Source organism: Gigantopelta aegis, chromosome 4, assembly GCF_016097555.1.
Source record: "Gigantopelta aegis isolate Gae_Host chromosome 4, Gae_host_genome, whole genome shotgun sequence".
Taxonomy (NCBI): domain Eukaryota; kingdom Metazoa; phylum Mollusca; class Gastropoda; order Neomphalida; family Peltospiridae; genus Gigantopelta; species Gigantopelta aegis.
The window spans coordinates 83,643,396-83,659,989 of NC_054702.1; the positions used below are offsets into that span (position 1 = coordinate 83,643,396).

Genomic DNA, 16,594 nt, shown 5'->3' on the forward strand with positions numbered 1-16,594 from the left:
AAGAAGAAACGCAAAACCACATTGTCGTAACATTTGGAGAATTAATTTAATTATTGAATGGTGAGTCCGATAATTACCAAATGTTGCAGGATTGTTCACAATTCACTCTAGTCCATTGTGAGTAAGTGATAGGACACACCACCAAGGTCAAGGTCATCTGGAGTCAATACCGGGTGTGGCCTCCGCGTGTGTTGACAACTGCCTGGCACCGCCTGCCCATTGAAGCAACCAGAGTACGGATGACGTCCCGGGGGATGGTGGCCCACTCGGCCTGCAAGGCTGCTGCCAGCTCGGGCAGGGTCTGGGGCTGTGGTTGTCGCTGTCGGAGGCGTCGGTCCAACTCGTCCCATAGATGCTCAATTGGGTTCAAATCCGGTGATATCGATGGCCAAGGAAGGACATTAATGTTGTTGTTCTGTAGGAAAGCCGTTGTGAGACGTGCTGTGTGAGGCCTGGCGTTGTCATGTTAGAACACTGCGTTGGCGTTGGCCATAACTGGAACGATGTGTGGCCGGAGGATCTGGTCAATGTAGCCCTGTGCATTCAGGTTGCCCTGCACGTGGACCAGGTCAGTTCTGCCAGTGTGTGAGATGGCTGCCCACACCATGACACTACCCCCGCCGAATCTGTCCACTTCCTGCACGCAGTTTGCCGCATACCGTTCACCACGACGCCTATACACGCGACATCTTCCATCATGACGTCGGAGCAGAAATCGGGACTCGTCACTGAACCACACCTGTCTCCATCGCAGTTGAGGCCATTGTCGATGAATCTGGCACCACTGCAGTCCGAGTCGACGGTGTTGTGGTGTTAAGATGACACCTCGAACTGGACGTCTGGCACGAATTCCTACCTCACGTAGGCGGTTCCGTACGGTCTGGTCGGATATCCTGCGCAAACCTGGTATTGCTGCGGCTGTGGAGGTGGCAGTAGTCAATCGTTCCCGAAGGTGGCGTACCCGGATGTAGCGGTCCTGCCCGGGGGTAGTGACCCGTGGTCGACCGGATCTAGGGAGGTCACGTGTTGATCCATGTTGCTGGTAACGGTCCCACAGTCTGGAGATGGTGCTTGGGGACACATGGAATGCCCTGGCAACGGCCGTTCTGGATTCGCCTGCGTCTAGTCGGCCGATGGCATTGTTTCTCTGCGGTTCACCGAGACGTGGCATGTCCTGGATTGTTAACTGTCGGCCAGATACAGAGGCCAGGCAAGCGAACACCCTGCACTTTTATACTGTCGGTGTTCATGTTGCACGTGCAGACAACGCACGTGCAGTGGTGACATGGTTTGCACGTGGCTGCGTTTTTGCGAATATTCACATTTTTGAACTTTATTGTACAGTAGCTGCGTTTTATCGAATGTAACCGTGGGAATGTGTTTGGGACATGCAATGACCTTATATTCACAAAGCATGAACCGGTAGGAAACATAAAATCGGAGTTATAACCCATTTGTACCCTTTTGCGTTTTTTTTTTTGAAGAGTATATTTTGATATAAAGATGCAGCCAAGCAGACGAAAGGATTTTTGCCCTTCAGTCACTTGTTATCCCACATGCACATAGACAATACTTTATTCTACAAATTCCAGAACTTGTTATATTCGTGTGTGTGTGTGGGGGGGGGGGGGGGCATTTTGTATTTGTAAACATATAGGTAGACGCCTTAATATAAGCATACGCATGTTGGCTGATCCCAAAACCGCAAATGTAGCGGTAATAAATATTGATTTTAAACCAAATTCCAGAATACAAATGCAAATAATTTTTTTTTAAACTGGCTTCGATGACCAACTGTTTGAGTGGTTGGGTTTAAGGCTACGAAGTATTGGGATCCGTATCCCTGTAGGCTGACTTCAATACCCTGGAGGTGAAAAACCAGAATCTACTCTTTATGCCAGTTCCATCGTCCCACGCCCCCGCTCATGTTTATCCGCCTATCCATAAAATTTCCCAAATAGTAGAATCTTTGTACACCTCATGTTCATTCGCTTATCCTTAAAACTGATTAACTTTGATTAAACTAATCTATATAGTTTTTTACATTTACGCTGGTTTTACGATTATGGTTTTGGAGGCGTGGGCAAAAATATTAGTGGTCTAAGGGCGCCATACACTAAAAAAAAAACGCCCATGCACAATGAGTTCTATGGTCGAAATAATTCATATTATATATATATAAAAACACCTCTGAAAAAAGCAGTAAAAATTATGTCCAACGTTTCATAATATAACATGCTAGTCGGACACTTATCTATAACGTAACGCTGCACTTTCAACCAAATGTGTACTTAGGTTCATGTTCCTGCCACCATGTACAATGTCCCTTCCTTAAGAACATAAAGTAACAACTAGCATTTCGACCCGTCATTACTAGAGGCGTCATATCACATATTAAACATTAAAGGATTTGTTGTGTTCTACAATAAGACTAAACTTGAATATTTTTTGGTTTTCTTTATTATTATTTTTAGAGGAGTGGGTGTGGAGAGTATTTTAATTACCAATTATGATAATCCGCAATAACTGTAATACAGATGAGTCAGCAAGAAAAATAATCAATTCTTGCCTGCTGGAAACTTGAACTGTTTAACCTGGAGCACAAAGTGCTTGATCTCAAACTCAACAAACAGCTATGCGTCTCAAATTATGATTTCCCCCATCTCTAAAAGGCACTCAGAATAGGCTCTACTTGTACCACAAAACAAAATTATTCATAAAAAGATAACATAAATAAGAAAATAAATTTCACAAAACACAGAAAAATCTGCAAAGACGAGAGATATTTTTTGGAGTTGTGAGAATAATACAAACCAGGAAAACCCTTGTACATGTTGTAAACAGAAAAAAACCCAATTACAATTTCAATAACTTTTATTACCATTCACCTCATAACAGTTACAAAATCAGTGTTACACACTTATTACTGTATATAAAAAATGCCAAGTTTAAAGGGACTATCCTGAGTTTTCAGCCCTAGCAAGACTTCTGTTTGTCCCCCCCAACCAACAAAATAAACACGTTCTGTCTTCTAAAACACTATCTTACCATAATGTTTTAAATATAAACCATCATACAGATAAATACATTTGGGACGACCTTTGGCGTAGTCATATACAATTTTGTTTGACCATTGGAAGAAATAATTCATGCACCACAAATATTGTAGACAAAAATGTATACTGAAATAATACAAAACATTACAATGATCTGAAATGCATTGGTTATAAAGCTGTCCATATTATGAACACAAAAATGTAAGTAAATTGTAATTTTAATAATGTAAAAACATTTTATTTGCTGAAAACATTTTAAAATGTCTACAAACTCAGGATAATCCCTTTGAAGCTCAAGTCAGTCAAATATTGATGGTATTAAAAATATTTCAAAAGTACAGCACCAAGAGAACAATTGATAATAACACATCGGTGGTAAAACATCTAGCATATACTAGTACGTATATTCATGACATCACAGGTCAGCATCTTTATGAAATCCACACATACTCTGTTATAAAAATAATCAGTTTTAATTAGGACAATGGTTCTTCATACACCTGCCATATGAAAAATAACATTGGCATCAATTTGTGTATTTGAAGCTCTTGCATAATGAAAAGGTAAATATGTATTGCATACATGTAATACTCGGTTGTAATAAGATAAGTATCATTTTTGTTTTTAAAGTTCAAACAATAATGGAAAATGACAGACACAGGTATGCCACATCCTCATACTATTTCAGGGAAATAGAATTTACTCTTTTTTTTCCATCTATTAAATAAACACAAAAACAAGTAAACATTTTTCATTTGAAACTATGCCATTATTTTTTTCCTAATGTTAGAAAATAATTTTTGAGACCATTCAAAGATCAAAGCTTCATGGGGAGCATGCTCCGAATCTCTGGACTCTATAGGGCTCAAACCCACCTCCACACTTATAATTCCATAGAAACAGCTAGTCTAAGATAGACCATCCAAATGTGAACTTGAAATGATCCATTTCAGTTTCTCGAATTTATAAGTAGCTATTATAAAAGCACATATAAAAAGTAATAAAATTTTGATTATACTTTATGTGACCGTTTACATCATATGGGAGCGGTGGGGACAAAAAAAAAACATTAACAAAAAGAAAAATAACAGTGTTAACTTTTTTCACAACTAACACAACCATCTATAGTTTTTGTCGTTTTGGATGTCTTAAACTTATGAATGTCAGACAAACAACAACACAAACACACCAATTAAGAAACATGTACATCTGAAAGAAGGTAATTCTGGTTCTAATTTTGTCACAAGTCGTCCACCAACTACCATCAAGTTAATTACCCATCTGGACAATGTGATTAACCGTCATCCTCTCAGCCGACTAGTAATCAGGAATGTACTGAGGACTGTAAAAATATATATTTGACTTTTAAAGTACCTATTTCTCCAACCACATCACCATATAAAATCCAACATGTCCTTCACCATCATAAAATAATATAAATTTAAAAAACGTAATTAAAGCAAAATAATATATTATTATTTACAGATATGAATAAAATACACATATTAAAGTATTTTCAGTATTGGCAATAAGGTTTGAAGGTTAATGTGACATGTTTTGGCTATATATACTCAATATATTGAACTCCATTAAAAAAGCACCACTCAATGTTCGGTTGTTATTTATTGCATACGTGAGGTTGCTCTGCAACACATAATAATCCTAACCCTTGTATACAATTTGGGGGTTATTTATTGCCTACCAGAATACATCCAATTACACAAAATCAGTTAAACCTTTTCTCTTTTTTTCTCATATCTTTTTTACAACTAGAAATCTGACTGGTGTGTTTTCAGTGGAGATCAGTATATTTAAAATTTAAGTACAGAACTACAGAACTGAACAAAAGGCATAATTATATATTTAACTGCCTATAAAAACAAACTATTTAATGCCAATAATAAAAGAGCAAAACAATATCCTATTTTGAATAATGCATACCGGTACTTAACAAAAACAAATACACAATAAATCCCAATAAGTATTAATAAGACCAGTAAATAAGTAAATAGCATACTGAGTAAATAACATACAATTAAAATGCTTAATACAATTAAAATGTCTATTACAAATAAAATGTATAATTACAACAAAACACAATATTATCTGATACCAAAATGTTGCTTTATGATGGTAAACTTGTGTCATGTCACTTGTATTATGTGTTATTACATTATAAAACTGATTTAATCAGATAATTTACTGCTGTGACAAAACCATCACAGAGTTCAATGAACAGTCAAATTCACACATTTCATACTTGTTATACACATATATAACTAAATGTTAATTTTTTTTTTATTTGCTTGTACAATTTATTTGAAATGCATCAGAAAGTTTCAGTGAAAATTTGTTTTTGTTTTAAAACATTTTTTAAACAAATCTATATGAAATACTTATATTTCCACATCAAAGTATTTTTTTTAAAATTAAAGTTTTGAATTTATGACACTTAATCTTATTAAATTTTCCCAAACAAATAACAGATACACCAGAAGTTTTATGAATGTGTAACATTATGAATAACCAAAAACATTACATACAAAAGATTGAATCAGTGTCAAAAAACATTGAGCCTTGCAGAGTTTGAAATAACTGCTGACCTTTTTGTGCTTGGTAACATGTGGTTATACAGTTTTGTTGCATACTTTTCTCAATCGGAAAACAACCTAAGCATGGTACAATAATAGTAAACCATACAATTTTCCACAACATTTTGCAATACAAGTAAAAGTAACTTAAATAGAAATATAATTTGTTGTTCATAAAGTATTTCAACATTAACATTACTTTAAAAAGTATATGTAATTACAATTTTCGTCAACCTTTTGCAATCCATGTAATAGTAACTTAACAGAGATAAAAATACCAAACAGAATAAAGTCCAAACTTATTAATGTATACTCAACATTAATGTTACTTTAAAAAATATATTAACATTGCTTTAAAAAAATTATAAGTGTTGAGACTAGAAACAGTAAATAAACAGAGAATATCATTTATAATCAGCTACAAATCTTCCCGCTGCTTAAGTTTTTCAGGATACTTTTCGAGAACGTAATCCATGTAGCCAGCTATTGGGTACTTGGCTTTGTAGGTCTGCTCAAACACCTCATCCAACGCCTTCAACTCGTCATCAGTCAGACCAGTCTGGAACACAGACAAAGAGTAAATAAATACACACAACATCACATCCTACTAAACTGGAAGACACCATAGAACACCCAGAGCATATTTATTATAAATATGGTAAAACCATGCCAGTTGTGGAACAGACCTGTTATTTGACTATAACTTGTGTATCTAAAAATACTAATGTATGTTTAACACCCGTGACTTTGACTTTTAAAATTTTGGCATCGTTTTAAAAATAAATTGGGAATTTTCAGTTTCATTTAAAAAACCATCATATCAAGCTAAGTTAGAATTTAAAAGTATAATACTATACATGTACTTGTATTCATTCAAATTAATAGATCTGTTTTGCATTATGAAATGTTATGGTGTGTTTACATATTGTTTTCAAAATGTCTTTTATATAATAATAAAAAAAACTAAACTATTTACATTCAGATTGGGAATTTTTTACTTCCAAATTGGGAATAAAAAGTAACAGACTTTGAGGAAAGGTGGGGAATGGTGCCGATTATTATCTCGAAACATAGCTGATAAAACCCTGGTGAGTGTTTAATAAAAACACTATTTCAATGTAATAAAAATATTTGACCAAATTATCAAAAACATCTTTTGTATAATAAAAAATATGTGTCTTTAAAATTCTACCCCCCACCCCTCCAAAACAAAAAAAAAAGAAGAGAGAGAACAAAACGTTTAGAAATGAGTGCAAAGAAAAATTAAGCGATACTAGGTAAATAATATTTGCATATGTTTGCTGTACAAGTGTCCGTTTCCCCATCAACCAGCATTTAAAGTTCCATACCATAGCCCAACCTCAATATCCAAACAATATATTAAATTTCCTTAAAAAGTAGGCCTTTTGATATCAAACTGGGGTAATAGTGGAAAAGAAGAATGTAAACATGTAATGTTAACTAATGACTGTGTGTTGAAATGCTTAGGAATACTTGTATTTTTTTATTTTTTTATTATTATTGTTTTTTTATTCACAGATTCCGTTGAATACTTGTATTTTGGCAACCATGTTTATTCCTTGACTAAAAATTTTTTATGTTTAAAATACATCTTAAGCTTGTATTGAAATAATAAAATAGTAGTAGTCAATGGTAAACAAATTTAATCACCAAAGGCAGCAAAGAATAATATATTCAAAGAAATTAAACATGACACTGTTACAAAGCGTTTTCTGGCCGAAGGGAAGCAACCCAACATATGATAGATTTGATTATTTTAGTTCTGCCAATGTTAGTTAAGACCATGTTTCTTAAAATACGATGACATCAATTATTCAATAGGCCTATAGGAACTGGGGAAGGGAGCCTGTGCCCCCACTTCAAGATGAAAATGTACTTAGGTGTTTTGTCCTATTTTATATAAATAAGGATAAAAATCTAGCTTGTCTTCCCCCACCCCAACACACACACACACACACACACACACACAAAGATATTGATCCTCCTTAATCCAGATATTGATCCTATGGACCTGTTTAAATATATGCAATAAATTATAAGCTTTTACAACCTGCATGGATTTTTTTCATTATAATTTAAGTAAACTTACAAGATCATTATTTAAATCTGGTTCATCAAGTGACATCTTGGCCACTGCACGAGTGGAATCTATGCCAATTAAGGCATTATATGGGGAGCCTTTCCCATAAAAGTCTGAAAAAAGAAGATGATTTAATTTTTAAAAATATAATTTAAAATGAATGCACAACACAATACCAAGTAGGCATTTCAAGGTACAAGTAGGTACTACATGTATACAGAGGGTTTTTTCTTTTTACTAAACATCTGAATAAATGCAAAGTAATACATAATAGAATTAACAAAAGTAACATTACATGATGTAGGTGTCGAATATACAGAGTAGAGTTGAAAATGGGCAGAATTTTCAAATTAGCAATTAGTAAAAAAGTTAATAGAATTAAAAAAAAAACACGAAAAAAACGCTGTACAAGCCAGAAATAAAAAGAATTGACTGCTCGGTTGAATATTTATATAATTTAGAGCATTTTAGAAGGACAGTCCAAAAATAAATAAAAGAAAGAAGAGAGGATTGGACTATTTAATAATATTAAAAAAAGAAAGTAATTTCGACAAACTTTTGAACGAAGGTCTAAAAGTTTAAAGTCCGATATCTATATGTCCACGTGAGTGGCCTCGTTAAGGCCGTTAGGGTGCACAGCTTGTAGGGACGAGATGGGTTGCATCCCATCAAGAAAACCCCTAGATTGACAGTTAATAGACGTTGAAGGTGTAGTACTGTGCTGAAATACAGATCTTGAGAAGCCGGATCCGTCTGAACGAGAGAGAGAATCAGACTAGGGTATAGTCCAGTCGTCATGGGTTGGTATAGTGGTGCGGACGGGCCCGACTCCTGAGGATACGAGATGGTATCACAATAAAACAAAGTAAAGTCTAGAAAAAATCCCGAAAACCAATTTTCACATCGCCTAAGTTCAAGGATCATAACTCTGTCAAAACTTGGTATGACCATTAAAGTCAAACCTGATCTGTTGCAGTATGTGGTGTAATGCTATACACAAAATTCCAGATCAATATCTCAAGGCATTGTGAAAGAAACATCTGGAAAACTATATGTGTGACATTCGGATGGACAGACAGACAGAAGGATGGGCCGGTAGGGGACTCATAAAGTTACTGCTGTTTATCACATTACTAAGTATAGTGTTACATGAAGAAATGACAAGACTATTTAAAACCTTTACCTTCACCACTGCTGACATCAAAGACAACTCCTTTAATAGCCATATACAGAGGTTTAGATGCCTAAAACAGAAAAGAAAGTGAACATAAAAAGTCTGATGATTTAACTAAGAGTACAGCCATTTTGTACAAGACATCCCTTTTGATTCAGGTTAAAGGCATACTGTCACGGATTTAAGGACCTTATTTCTCTAAAAATGGATAAAAAATAAAAATTACATTAATTGTTGGAAACCAAATCTAGCTATCACATCACCTTAACTGAACCATGATGGTGTGAAATCCATGCCAATGCTCTCAGCAATTTTAGTTTTTTAATTATGGACTATTGCCATAATTCAATTATTTTTACAAAATATCATTAATAAATGGAGTATGGTAGTTATGAAGATGGTTGAATAAAATACATTTATTGACAAATCAAATTATTTTTGTTCAGGTAAGACTTTATTAGACCATTAAATAGGTCAGCGGTCTGTGACAATATGCCTTTGAAGCTTATTTTTCAGAGTATAACACTTGATTCACAACTAAAGGCTTGTATAGACTCTGTGCAGCACGTGTGTGCAGTCCAACTAAAAAAAGAAGAAATACCTTAGTTTCAATGAGAGCATCTAGACTGGATGCAAATCGCATGTTGCCAGCCACAATGAAATAATTGTATATGGGTTATAATGCCCAAGACACAAGCCACAGACACATCAGATGCAACAGTCTGATCACACGCATGCAGGCATCCATTCTGTATGAGCCTTTACGAAGTGCTACTGATAATGCCTATGTCAGACATTCCACATCACAAAGGTCTTAGTACATTAGATGAATTGCTATGGATTATTAGTGTTGTAAATTGTGAAAATTAGGTCTCGATGACCTAGTAATGGTCATGAAAACATTTAAGATATTATTGTACTGAATATTAATCCTTTTTGTAGTACTTTTTTTTAAAATTCACATGCCAAGAGAAGCTAAAAATAACTCTTTAAAATGGTCTCCAGGGTGTGACGGCTTCCCTTAAAAAAGATCTTGCATGCAACGTTTGATGGTTCTGCATGAATTAGTAAGAAACATTTGACCATGACAACAATTTCCTTTAAAGATTAACTATATAATAAAATTATCTACTTCTGCTTTCATATAAATGCTGCAAAACATCTTTAAAAATACCTATACTAAACATTTCAAATCTTAACTCAAAAGAATAATGCTATACTTGACATCATTTTAACAAATTACATCACTAATCATACAAACGTCATCACTCTTCAAGAGAGTTAACTCTTGGTCCTTTTTCCTTTTAGTCAAAAAGCGAACTGAATGCAGGATTTTCACTTTACTGTAAAATTGATATAGCCTTTCGCTCACATGATATCACAGTTATGACATTCAGTGAGAGTGGGTGTCATCACAGCTATACTTATTGTAATCATATGAGCTCTCTCCAGTGCTACTTTTTATTTAGTAAACTAGTCTGGGAATGGTAGTTCTCTTTGTGGCGGTACAAGAGGGATGAAATCTCCAGTAAAGGATCTCCTAGGGAGTGGCTGTTCTATAGACGAGGTGCTTGATATAGATTCATGGAATCAACCACTATTTTGCCAGTTGACTCTGCATTGTGCAGAGATATGAACCTGATCAGGTATTACAGTTCTGATATTTTACTACAACCTGTAAAAACATTTTTTTTGTCTGGTTTTAACTTTACTTTATTATAAAGTTAACCTTTAATGTGCAGTAATCCATGAAAGGTAGGCGACAGTGACCTAGTAATGGTATGCACCACACTGCCATCCCAGGTTGTACTTGCATGCAAGGTTTGATAGTTCTGCATGAATTAATAAGGAAGATTTAGCTCATATAAAGATTGTTTTTAAATGTGCAGTAAATCATGAAACGTGGGTCACAGTAACCTAGTAATATGAATTGATCAGAAAGATATGCCCCGAAAGAGGATTCACTTTAATGTACAGTAAATGTTAAGTTTGTTTAATGACACCACTTAGCTAGAGCACACTGATTTATTAACCATCAGTTATTGGATGTTAAAACATTTAGTAATTCTAACAAACTTAGAGAGGAAACCTGCTACATTTTTCAATAGTAGCAAGGAATCTTTTATATGCATCATCCCACAGACAAGATACCACAGGCTTTGATATACCAGTAGTAGTGCACTGGTTGTAACGAGAAATAGTATATTGGGAACAGTAGGTCAGTAACCTAGTAATGGTATGTAACACAACCCCATCCCAAGTTGTTTCTGCATACATGGTACTGCATCTGTCAATAATAACAATAAGTTTGTTTTATTTAACGACACCACTGGAGCACATTTATTAAATAATCATTGGCTATTGGATGTCAAACATTTGGTAATTCTGACTTGTACAGTAGTCATCAGAGGAAACCTGCTACATTTTTCCTAATGCCACAAGGGATTTTTTATATGCACTTTCCCATAAACAGAAAAGCACATACCACAGCCTTTGACCAGTTGCAGAAGTTAAAGTTTGTTTGTGTTTAACAACATATTGACCATATTGATTTATTAATCATTGACTACTGGATGTCAAACATTTGGTAATTATGACATACAGTCCTAGAGAGGAAACCCGTCATATTTTTCTATTAGTAGCAAGGGATAATTATATATATATATATATATATGCACCATATAGCACAACCTTCGATATACCATATAGTCTGATACATATCATATAGTCTGATACATCTGCTGTCAACTAAGTGCAACGGTTAGATTGGTCCGATTGGTTATCTGATTAAAAGCCATGTTGAGTTGTTTCTAAGCAGATAGCACTCTAATTAGAAACAATGGATCACTACTTAAGAATTTGGAACAATTTGTGTAACCACTAGTGGAATAGGCTACTTTATTATATACATAGCAATGAAATATATAGATCTAGAGAAACCATAAGTCATATCCGGTGCAAAGTCATATTTTCACTGTATTTTAGCTTCAGTGAAAATATAGAAATCATATTTACTTTTTTTGTAAAAGTTCATGATAAATTATCTCCCTTTGTGTCATTTCCTCGTATTTAAGTTTGATGATTACCAATGCATCTTGATATGGTATGGTGTCACGGTCTACTAAATAAACTACAGAGTAACGGTATTAAAGGTAATATGTTTACTTTTATCAACAATTTCATCCATAATAGATCAATCTCAGAGTGAACGGTCACTATTCAGATAGAACCGAAATAATTAATGGCATACCACAAGGTTCGGTCCTCTCACCAACCTTATTCAACATTTTTATTAATGACATAACTTAATGCTAAAGGAAAAACAAAAACGACCACGCCATTAAACACAGAACTATTTGCCGATGATTGCACCATCTGGCGCACAGGCAACACAACCACTAATTTATTTCACCTAATGCAAGCTGATATGAACAGACTTAACAAATGGGTCCTGGACTGGGGCATTAAACTATCAGAAACTAAAACTGTCTATATGCTTTTTAATAAAGTCAATAAATCAGATAATCACCAACTTAAATCAGGTGATAAAATAATTCCAAGAGTCAAAAAATTTAAATTTCTAGGTGTAACTTTTGACTCAAAATTAACCTTAAGTGACCATATCAATGACATAGTCAGGAACTCAAAAAATACTCTAAACTTGTTAAGAGCCATCTCAGGTACCAGTTGGGGAGTGCAAACAGAGGCAATGCTTACGGTTTACAAAGCATGCATACTCTCCAGAATAGATTATGGAGCCCAAGCCTACAGTTGCTCCGCCCCCAAACTGTTACATAAATTCGATGTTATTCAAAACCAAGCTCTTAGAATCATAGCTAAAGTTCCATCAAATACCAGCGGACAGAGCTTAGAAGTTGAGTTTAACATTATGCCACTGAAATATCGTCGCAATCTTCAAGTTCAACATCTTAATTATCATCTAAAAATCCACTCTCTTAAACTAGATCACCCAGTTCAGGAACTCACTCCTATCATAGCTAAACCAGGACTAGTATTCAAAACCAATCAAAATCTTAATGATTCTTTCGCCACTAAAGCTAGTAAAATAGAAACAGAAGTAGGTATAGATAACACGCCAGTGGCACTATACCATATCAATCAGCCAGTCGAGTGCCACACACCATATCTAATTAAACAAGCTACGGATTCAACTCCATTTCCACCATGTAAGAAAATCCTGTTCGAAGCCGCAGCCAACGAAAATTACCCTGAGCACATCCATATCTACATGGATGGCTAAAAAAATCCAGATAACGGTAGGGTTGGCTTCGCAGTAGTTGAAGAAAAAATATCTAAACACTCTAAATTAGTTAAATACGCCAGGCTGTCAGATAACCTATCAGTCTATACAGCAGAACTGACAGCCATCTATGAAGCCCTAATCTGGATTAAAACTAAACAATACTCTAAAAGCGTTATTTTTTCAGATAGTCTTAGCTCTATCCAATCACTTCACTAATAAATCTACCAGGCCAGATATCCTCGCAGCCATCCACAATAAACTTCATGAAATAAACCAGCTTAATTTAACAGTAGTATTCAAATGGGTCCCAGCTCACGTAGGTATAATTGGCAATGAAATAGCTGACTATGGAGCCAAAACGGCACTTTCAATCACTAGTAAAATTATAGCACTACCTTTAGGAATATCAGAACTAATGTCAAAAGCAAGAAAACACTACATTAATCAATGGCAGGCCAACTGGGACCTAACAACCAATACATGGCACAATAACATCAAACCATTAGTCAACTCTATCCGACCTAAACACTTAAACACTTATGTGGATAAAATAATTACTAAATTGCGCATAGGTAAATCTTCGCAGCTCAACAGCTGCTCTTTCACCAATAAAAACCCTGACTGTGAGTGTGGCACCCGGGAAGACATAAAACATTATCTCCTGGATTGCACGCTACACAACAGCCAGAGAAAACTAATGATAGAATCAATAACCGAAGCCAACCACAATAAACCAATTACACCTAACTTTTTACTTAACCCTGATAAATATCTAAAACATAAAACCTTCAAAGCAGTATATCAATTCGTCCAGTCCACCAAACCAATCGGGCTCCTGACAGTCATAATGTTAAAAACTAAAATTAGAAAATGATCGCAACGACCCGCCTGTATGTCTCCCAGAGGGAAGAGCGACCTTCTGCACTCGACCGACATGCACTCCAATCCGGGGGGACCAACGGAGGGAAGGTGGCGATCTATAATTAAGATAAGTAATTAATACGCTGCCTAACTCGTGACTCCCTGGATGGAACATCCACCCTACGCACTCGAACAGACCACGTATTCCAACACGGAGGGAGAATGGTGAAACGACAAAAGTAAAAGCATATACTCAACCAAATTAGCTGGCATAAATTTAACAATATAAATTAACAATTACTCAAAACCACCCGCCTGTACATCCCTTGGATGGAAGAGCGACCTTAAGCACTCGACCAGGCACTCCAACCTGGGGATTAACGGCAGGACGGTAGCGAGTGATCAATAACCACTAGATATGCCAATGCCATCCAGACCTAACCACGATAACCATATTATTCTACTGTAAATATGTTCATGTTCTGAAGCTTGTGATTGACAACTGGCATACACCACCCGCTAACGACACATTAGTTGTGGTTTTGTTGTGTTTTTTTCTCCACTAAAACAGGATCGAAATCACTACACCTTTTTTTTTTTTTATTACTGATGCATTCCATCCTAGCTAAGGTAAGTCAACTAGGGTTCCAGAAGCAAAGACATGCAGGAAAACCGATACCCAACTATCCAGATAGCCTGAAGACAAACCAAGTAAGCCTACTAAAATCCTATATTTAGGGGGCGGGAATCAAAATTCTTCAAACTAAGTACCTAGATTGGTGCATATATGTATACAATTGCTACTTGCCACTGTTAGTTTCGTTTTATTGCATTGGTAATAAAGTTAAGCACTAGGCTTTTTAAATCAATACGTACACTATAAGGGTTTAACCCTTCAAATTAGATAGCTAGGCTAGTTTAACTCCCCCTCCGTCATTGTATTCAATGCTATACAAGAACGGAGGGGGATGGGTGGTCATGAATGACCGTTGAACTCACTAGAACAGGGACTTACGACAATAGGTACAACCTTAACACAAAACTAGGATTCACACACAGACTACACGCTCACTGCATCAGTACACAGGGTGCATTGACTAATAATAACAATACACCCGCCCCCATTTAATGGCCCAGCACGTACTCTAATAAGGAACCGGAGAAAAGAATACCGGTTCCGAGTACACAATTGCAATGCACCCGCGGGAAGCTGAACAAAAGAATATCGGCCTCCCCCACCCAAACCCCCAACACTTGCTGCTGGTAATAACTTGGTACTTGGTGATGCCTCGACCAGAAGCGGTCAGGCCCTTTATAAGGGCCCTATGGGCAACCTAGGGAGACACCACAGCATCATAGAGGTCTAAAATTAACGAGCTACTCTCGATTCACTAATATCAAAACCTATATTAGCTCGGCCATTTACCTTTCGACCAACCGTTCAAAATTGCACCAAATTCCCTTGATCAAAATAGCGCACCCTTTTCTCTTTGGCATATAACTGCTCCATTCAAATTCCATAGCACCACCACCACCCCAACCCACCTGCTACCGATTTGATCAGGCTGCTGGTGCTCCCTTGCACCTGCCAGTGCAGGCGGTCCCTCCTCTCCCCTCCCCCCACCTTTCCTGTCATGGACGGCTCTTGTGCCCACGACAGGTGTGCGCTACAACAGCTTGTTCTGAACATGCACATAAAACCCTATAACATGACATGACATCAATGCATCTGATCATATTTATAAAATAGAAAAATGTAATATAAACAACTGTACATATAAAAAAGGGATATGAAGTGCAATTACGATAAAACAGGGTATGCACTTTATGGTTGCCTTATCGCCCCATGGCGAGTCAAAATAGCGTTGGGCAAGTCAAAACTGTATCACGTGTCACCCACCTGGCGATTAAAAATTTCTGCATATTCATGATATTGTATTATGATGGGTTTTTTCGAATACGATTTTTATGTTAACTCGTGATGTGTGAAAACCATATTTTCACAAATTGCTTCAGGAAAATATGGTTTTCACACATCACGAGTTGACATAAAAATCGTATTAAAAACCCCCCATGAAATAGCCTCTATTATGTCTCAACACTTGGGTGAAAGAAAAATGGTGGGTTCGCTTATTGCATATGATTCAATATCATGCAAATGTGATGTGGCCAACTTGGTCCCACGTCCTCCCTGTATTACACACAGACGTGAATCTCTGGTTACGGTAGAAAATCTGCCACATATGTTGCTGCATGGTTCAGATTAGTCTAAGGGAGCTAACTTTACGCGTTTATAATTTCCTTACATCAGATCCATCGTATTCTTTCAGCTGAGAGTCTGTAAATATTCGAACCGGTTTCTCATTTTTTACAAAATCAAAATCTAGTTCTTTTAATTTGTATTTTTCACCTGCTGACAATGCAGCTAACAGCAAAATAAAAATAAAGTGTCTAAAAATCATTCGCATTTCGTTGGTGGAAGCCGCCATTACAAAAAAAATATATATAGTATACGAGCCACAATATACAAGAAAGCTATCTCCTCAT

At 36.1% G+C, this 16,594-nt stretch overlaps 1 protein-coding gene across 1 annotated transcript; it reads right to left on the minus strand.

Annotated features, from left to right (window-relative positions):
• Positions 1 to 2,856: 2,856 nt before the first annotated feature.
• Positions 2,857 to 16,530, minus strand: LOC121371249 (neudesin-like). The gene is made up of 4 exons (XM_041496994.1): positions 16,354 to 16,530; positions 8,932 to 8,992; positions 7,758 to 7,861; positions 2,857 to 6,206 (listed from the first exon to the last, which is right to left on the minus strand). Exons 1-4 carry the CDS (start codon positions 16,513 to 16,515, stop codon positions 6,066 to 6,068), a joined length of 468 nt encoding a protein of 155 aa, XP_041352928.1. The 5' UTR covers positions 16,516 to 16,530; the 3' UTR covers positions 2,857 to 6,065.
• Positions 16,531 to 16,594: the final 64 nt, after the last annotated feature.

Excerpts from the sequence above, each read along its gene's own strand:
- LOC121371249 (XM_041496994.1), bottom strand. The coding sequence starts at position 16,515 with ATGCGAATGATTTTTAGACACTTTATTTTTATTTTGCTGTTAGCTGCA. Across the intron at positions 7,862-8,931 it reads TGATGTCAGCAGTGGTGAAG|ACTTTTATGGGAAAGGCTCC; the intron begins GTAAAGGTTTTA and ends TTCTTTTTTCAG. Across the intron at positions 6,207-7,757 it reads CAGATTTAAATAATGATCTT|ACTGGTCTGACTGATGACGA; the intron begins GTAAGTTTACTT and ends TCTGTGTTCCAG.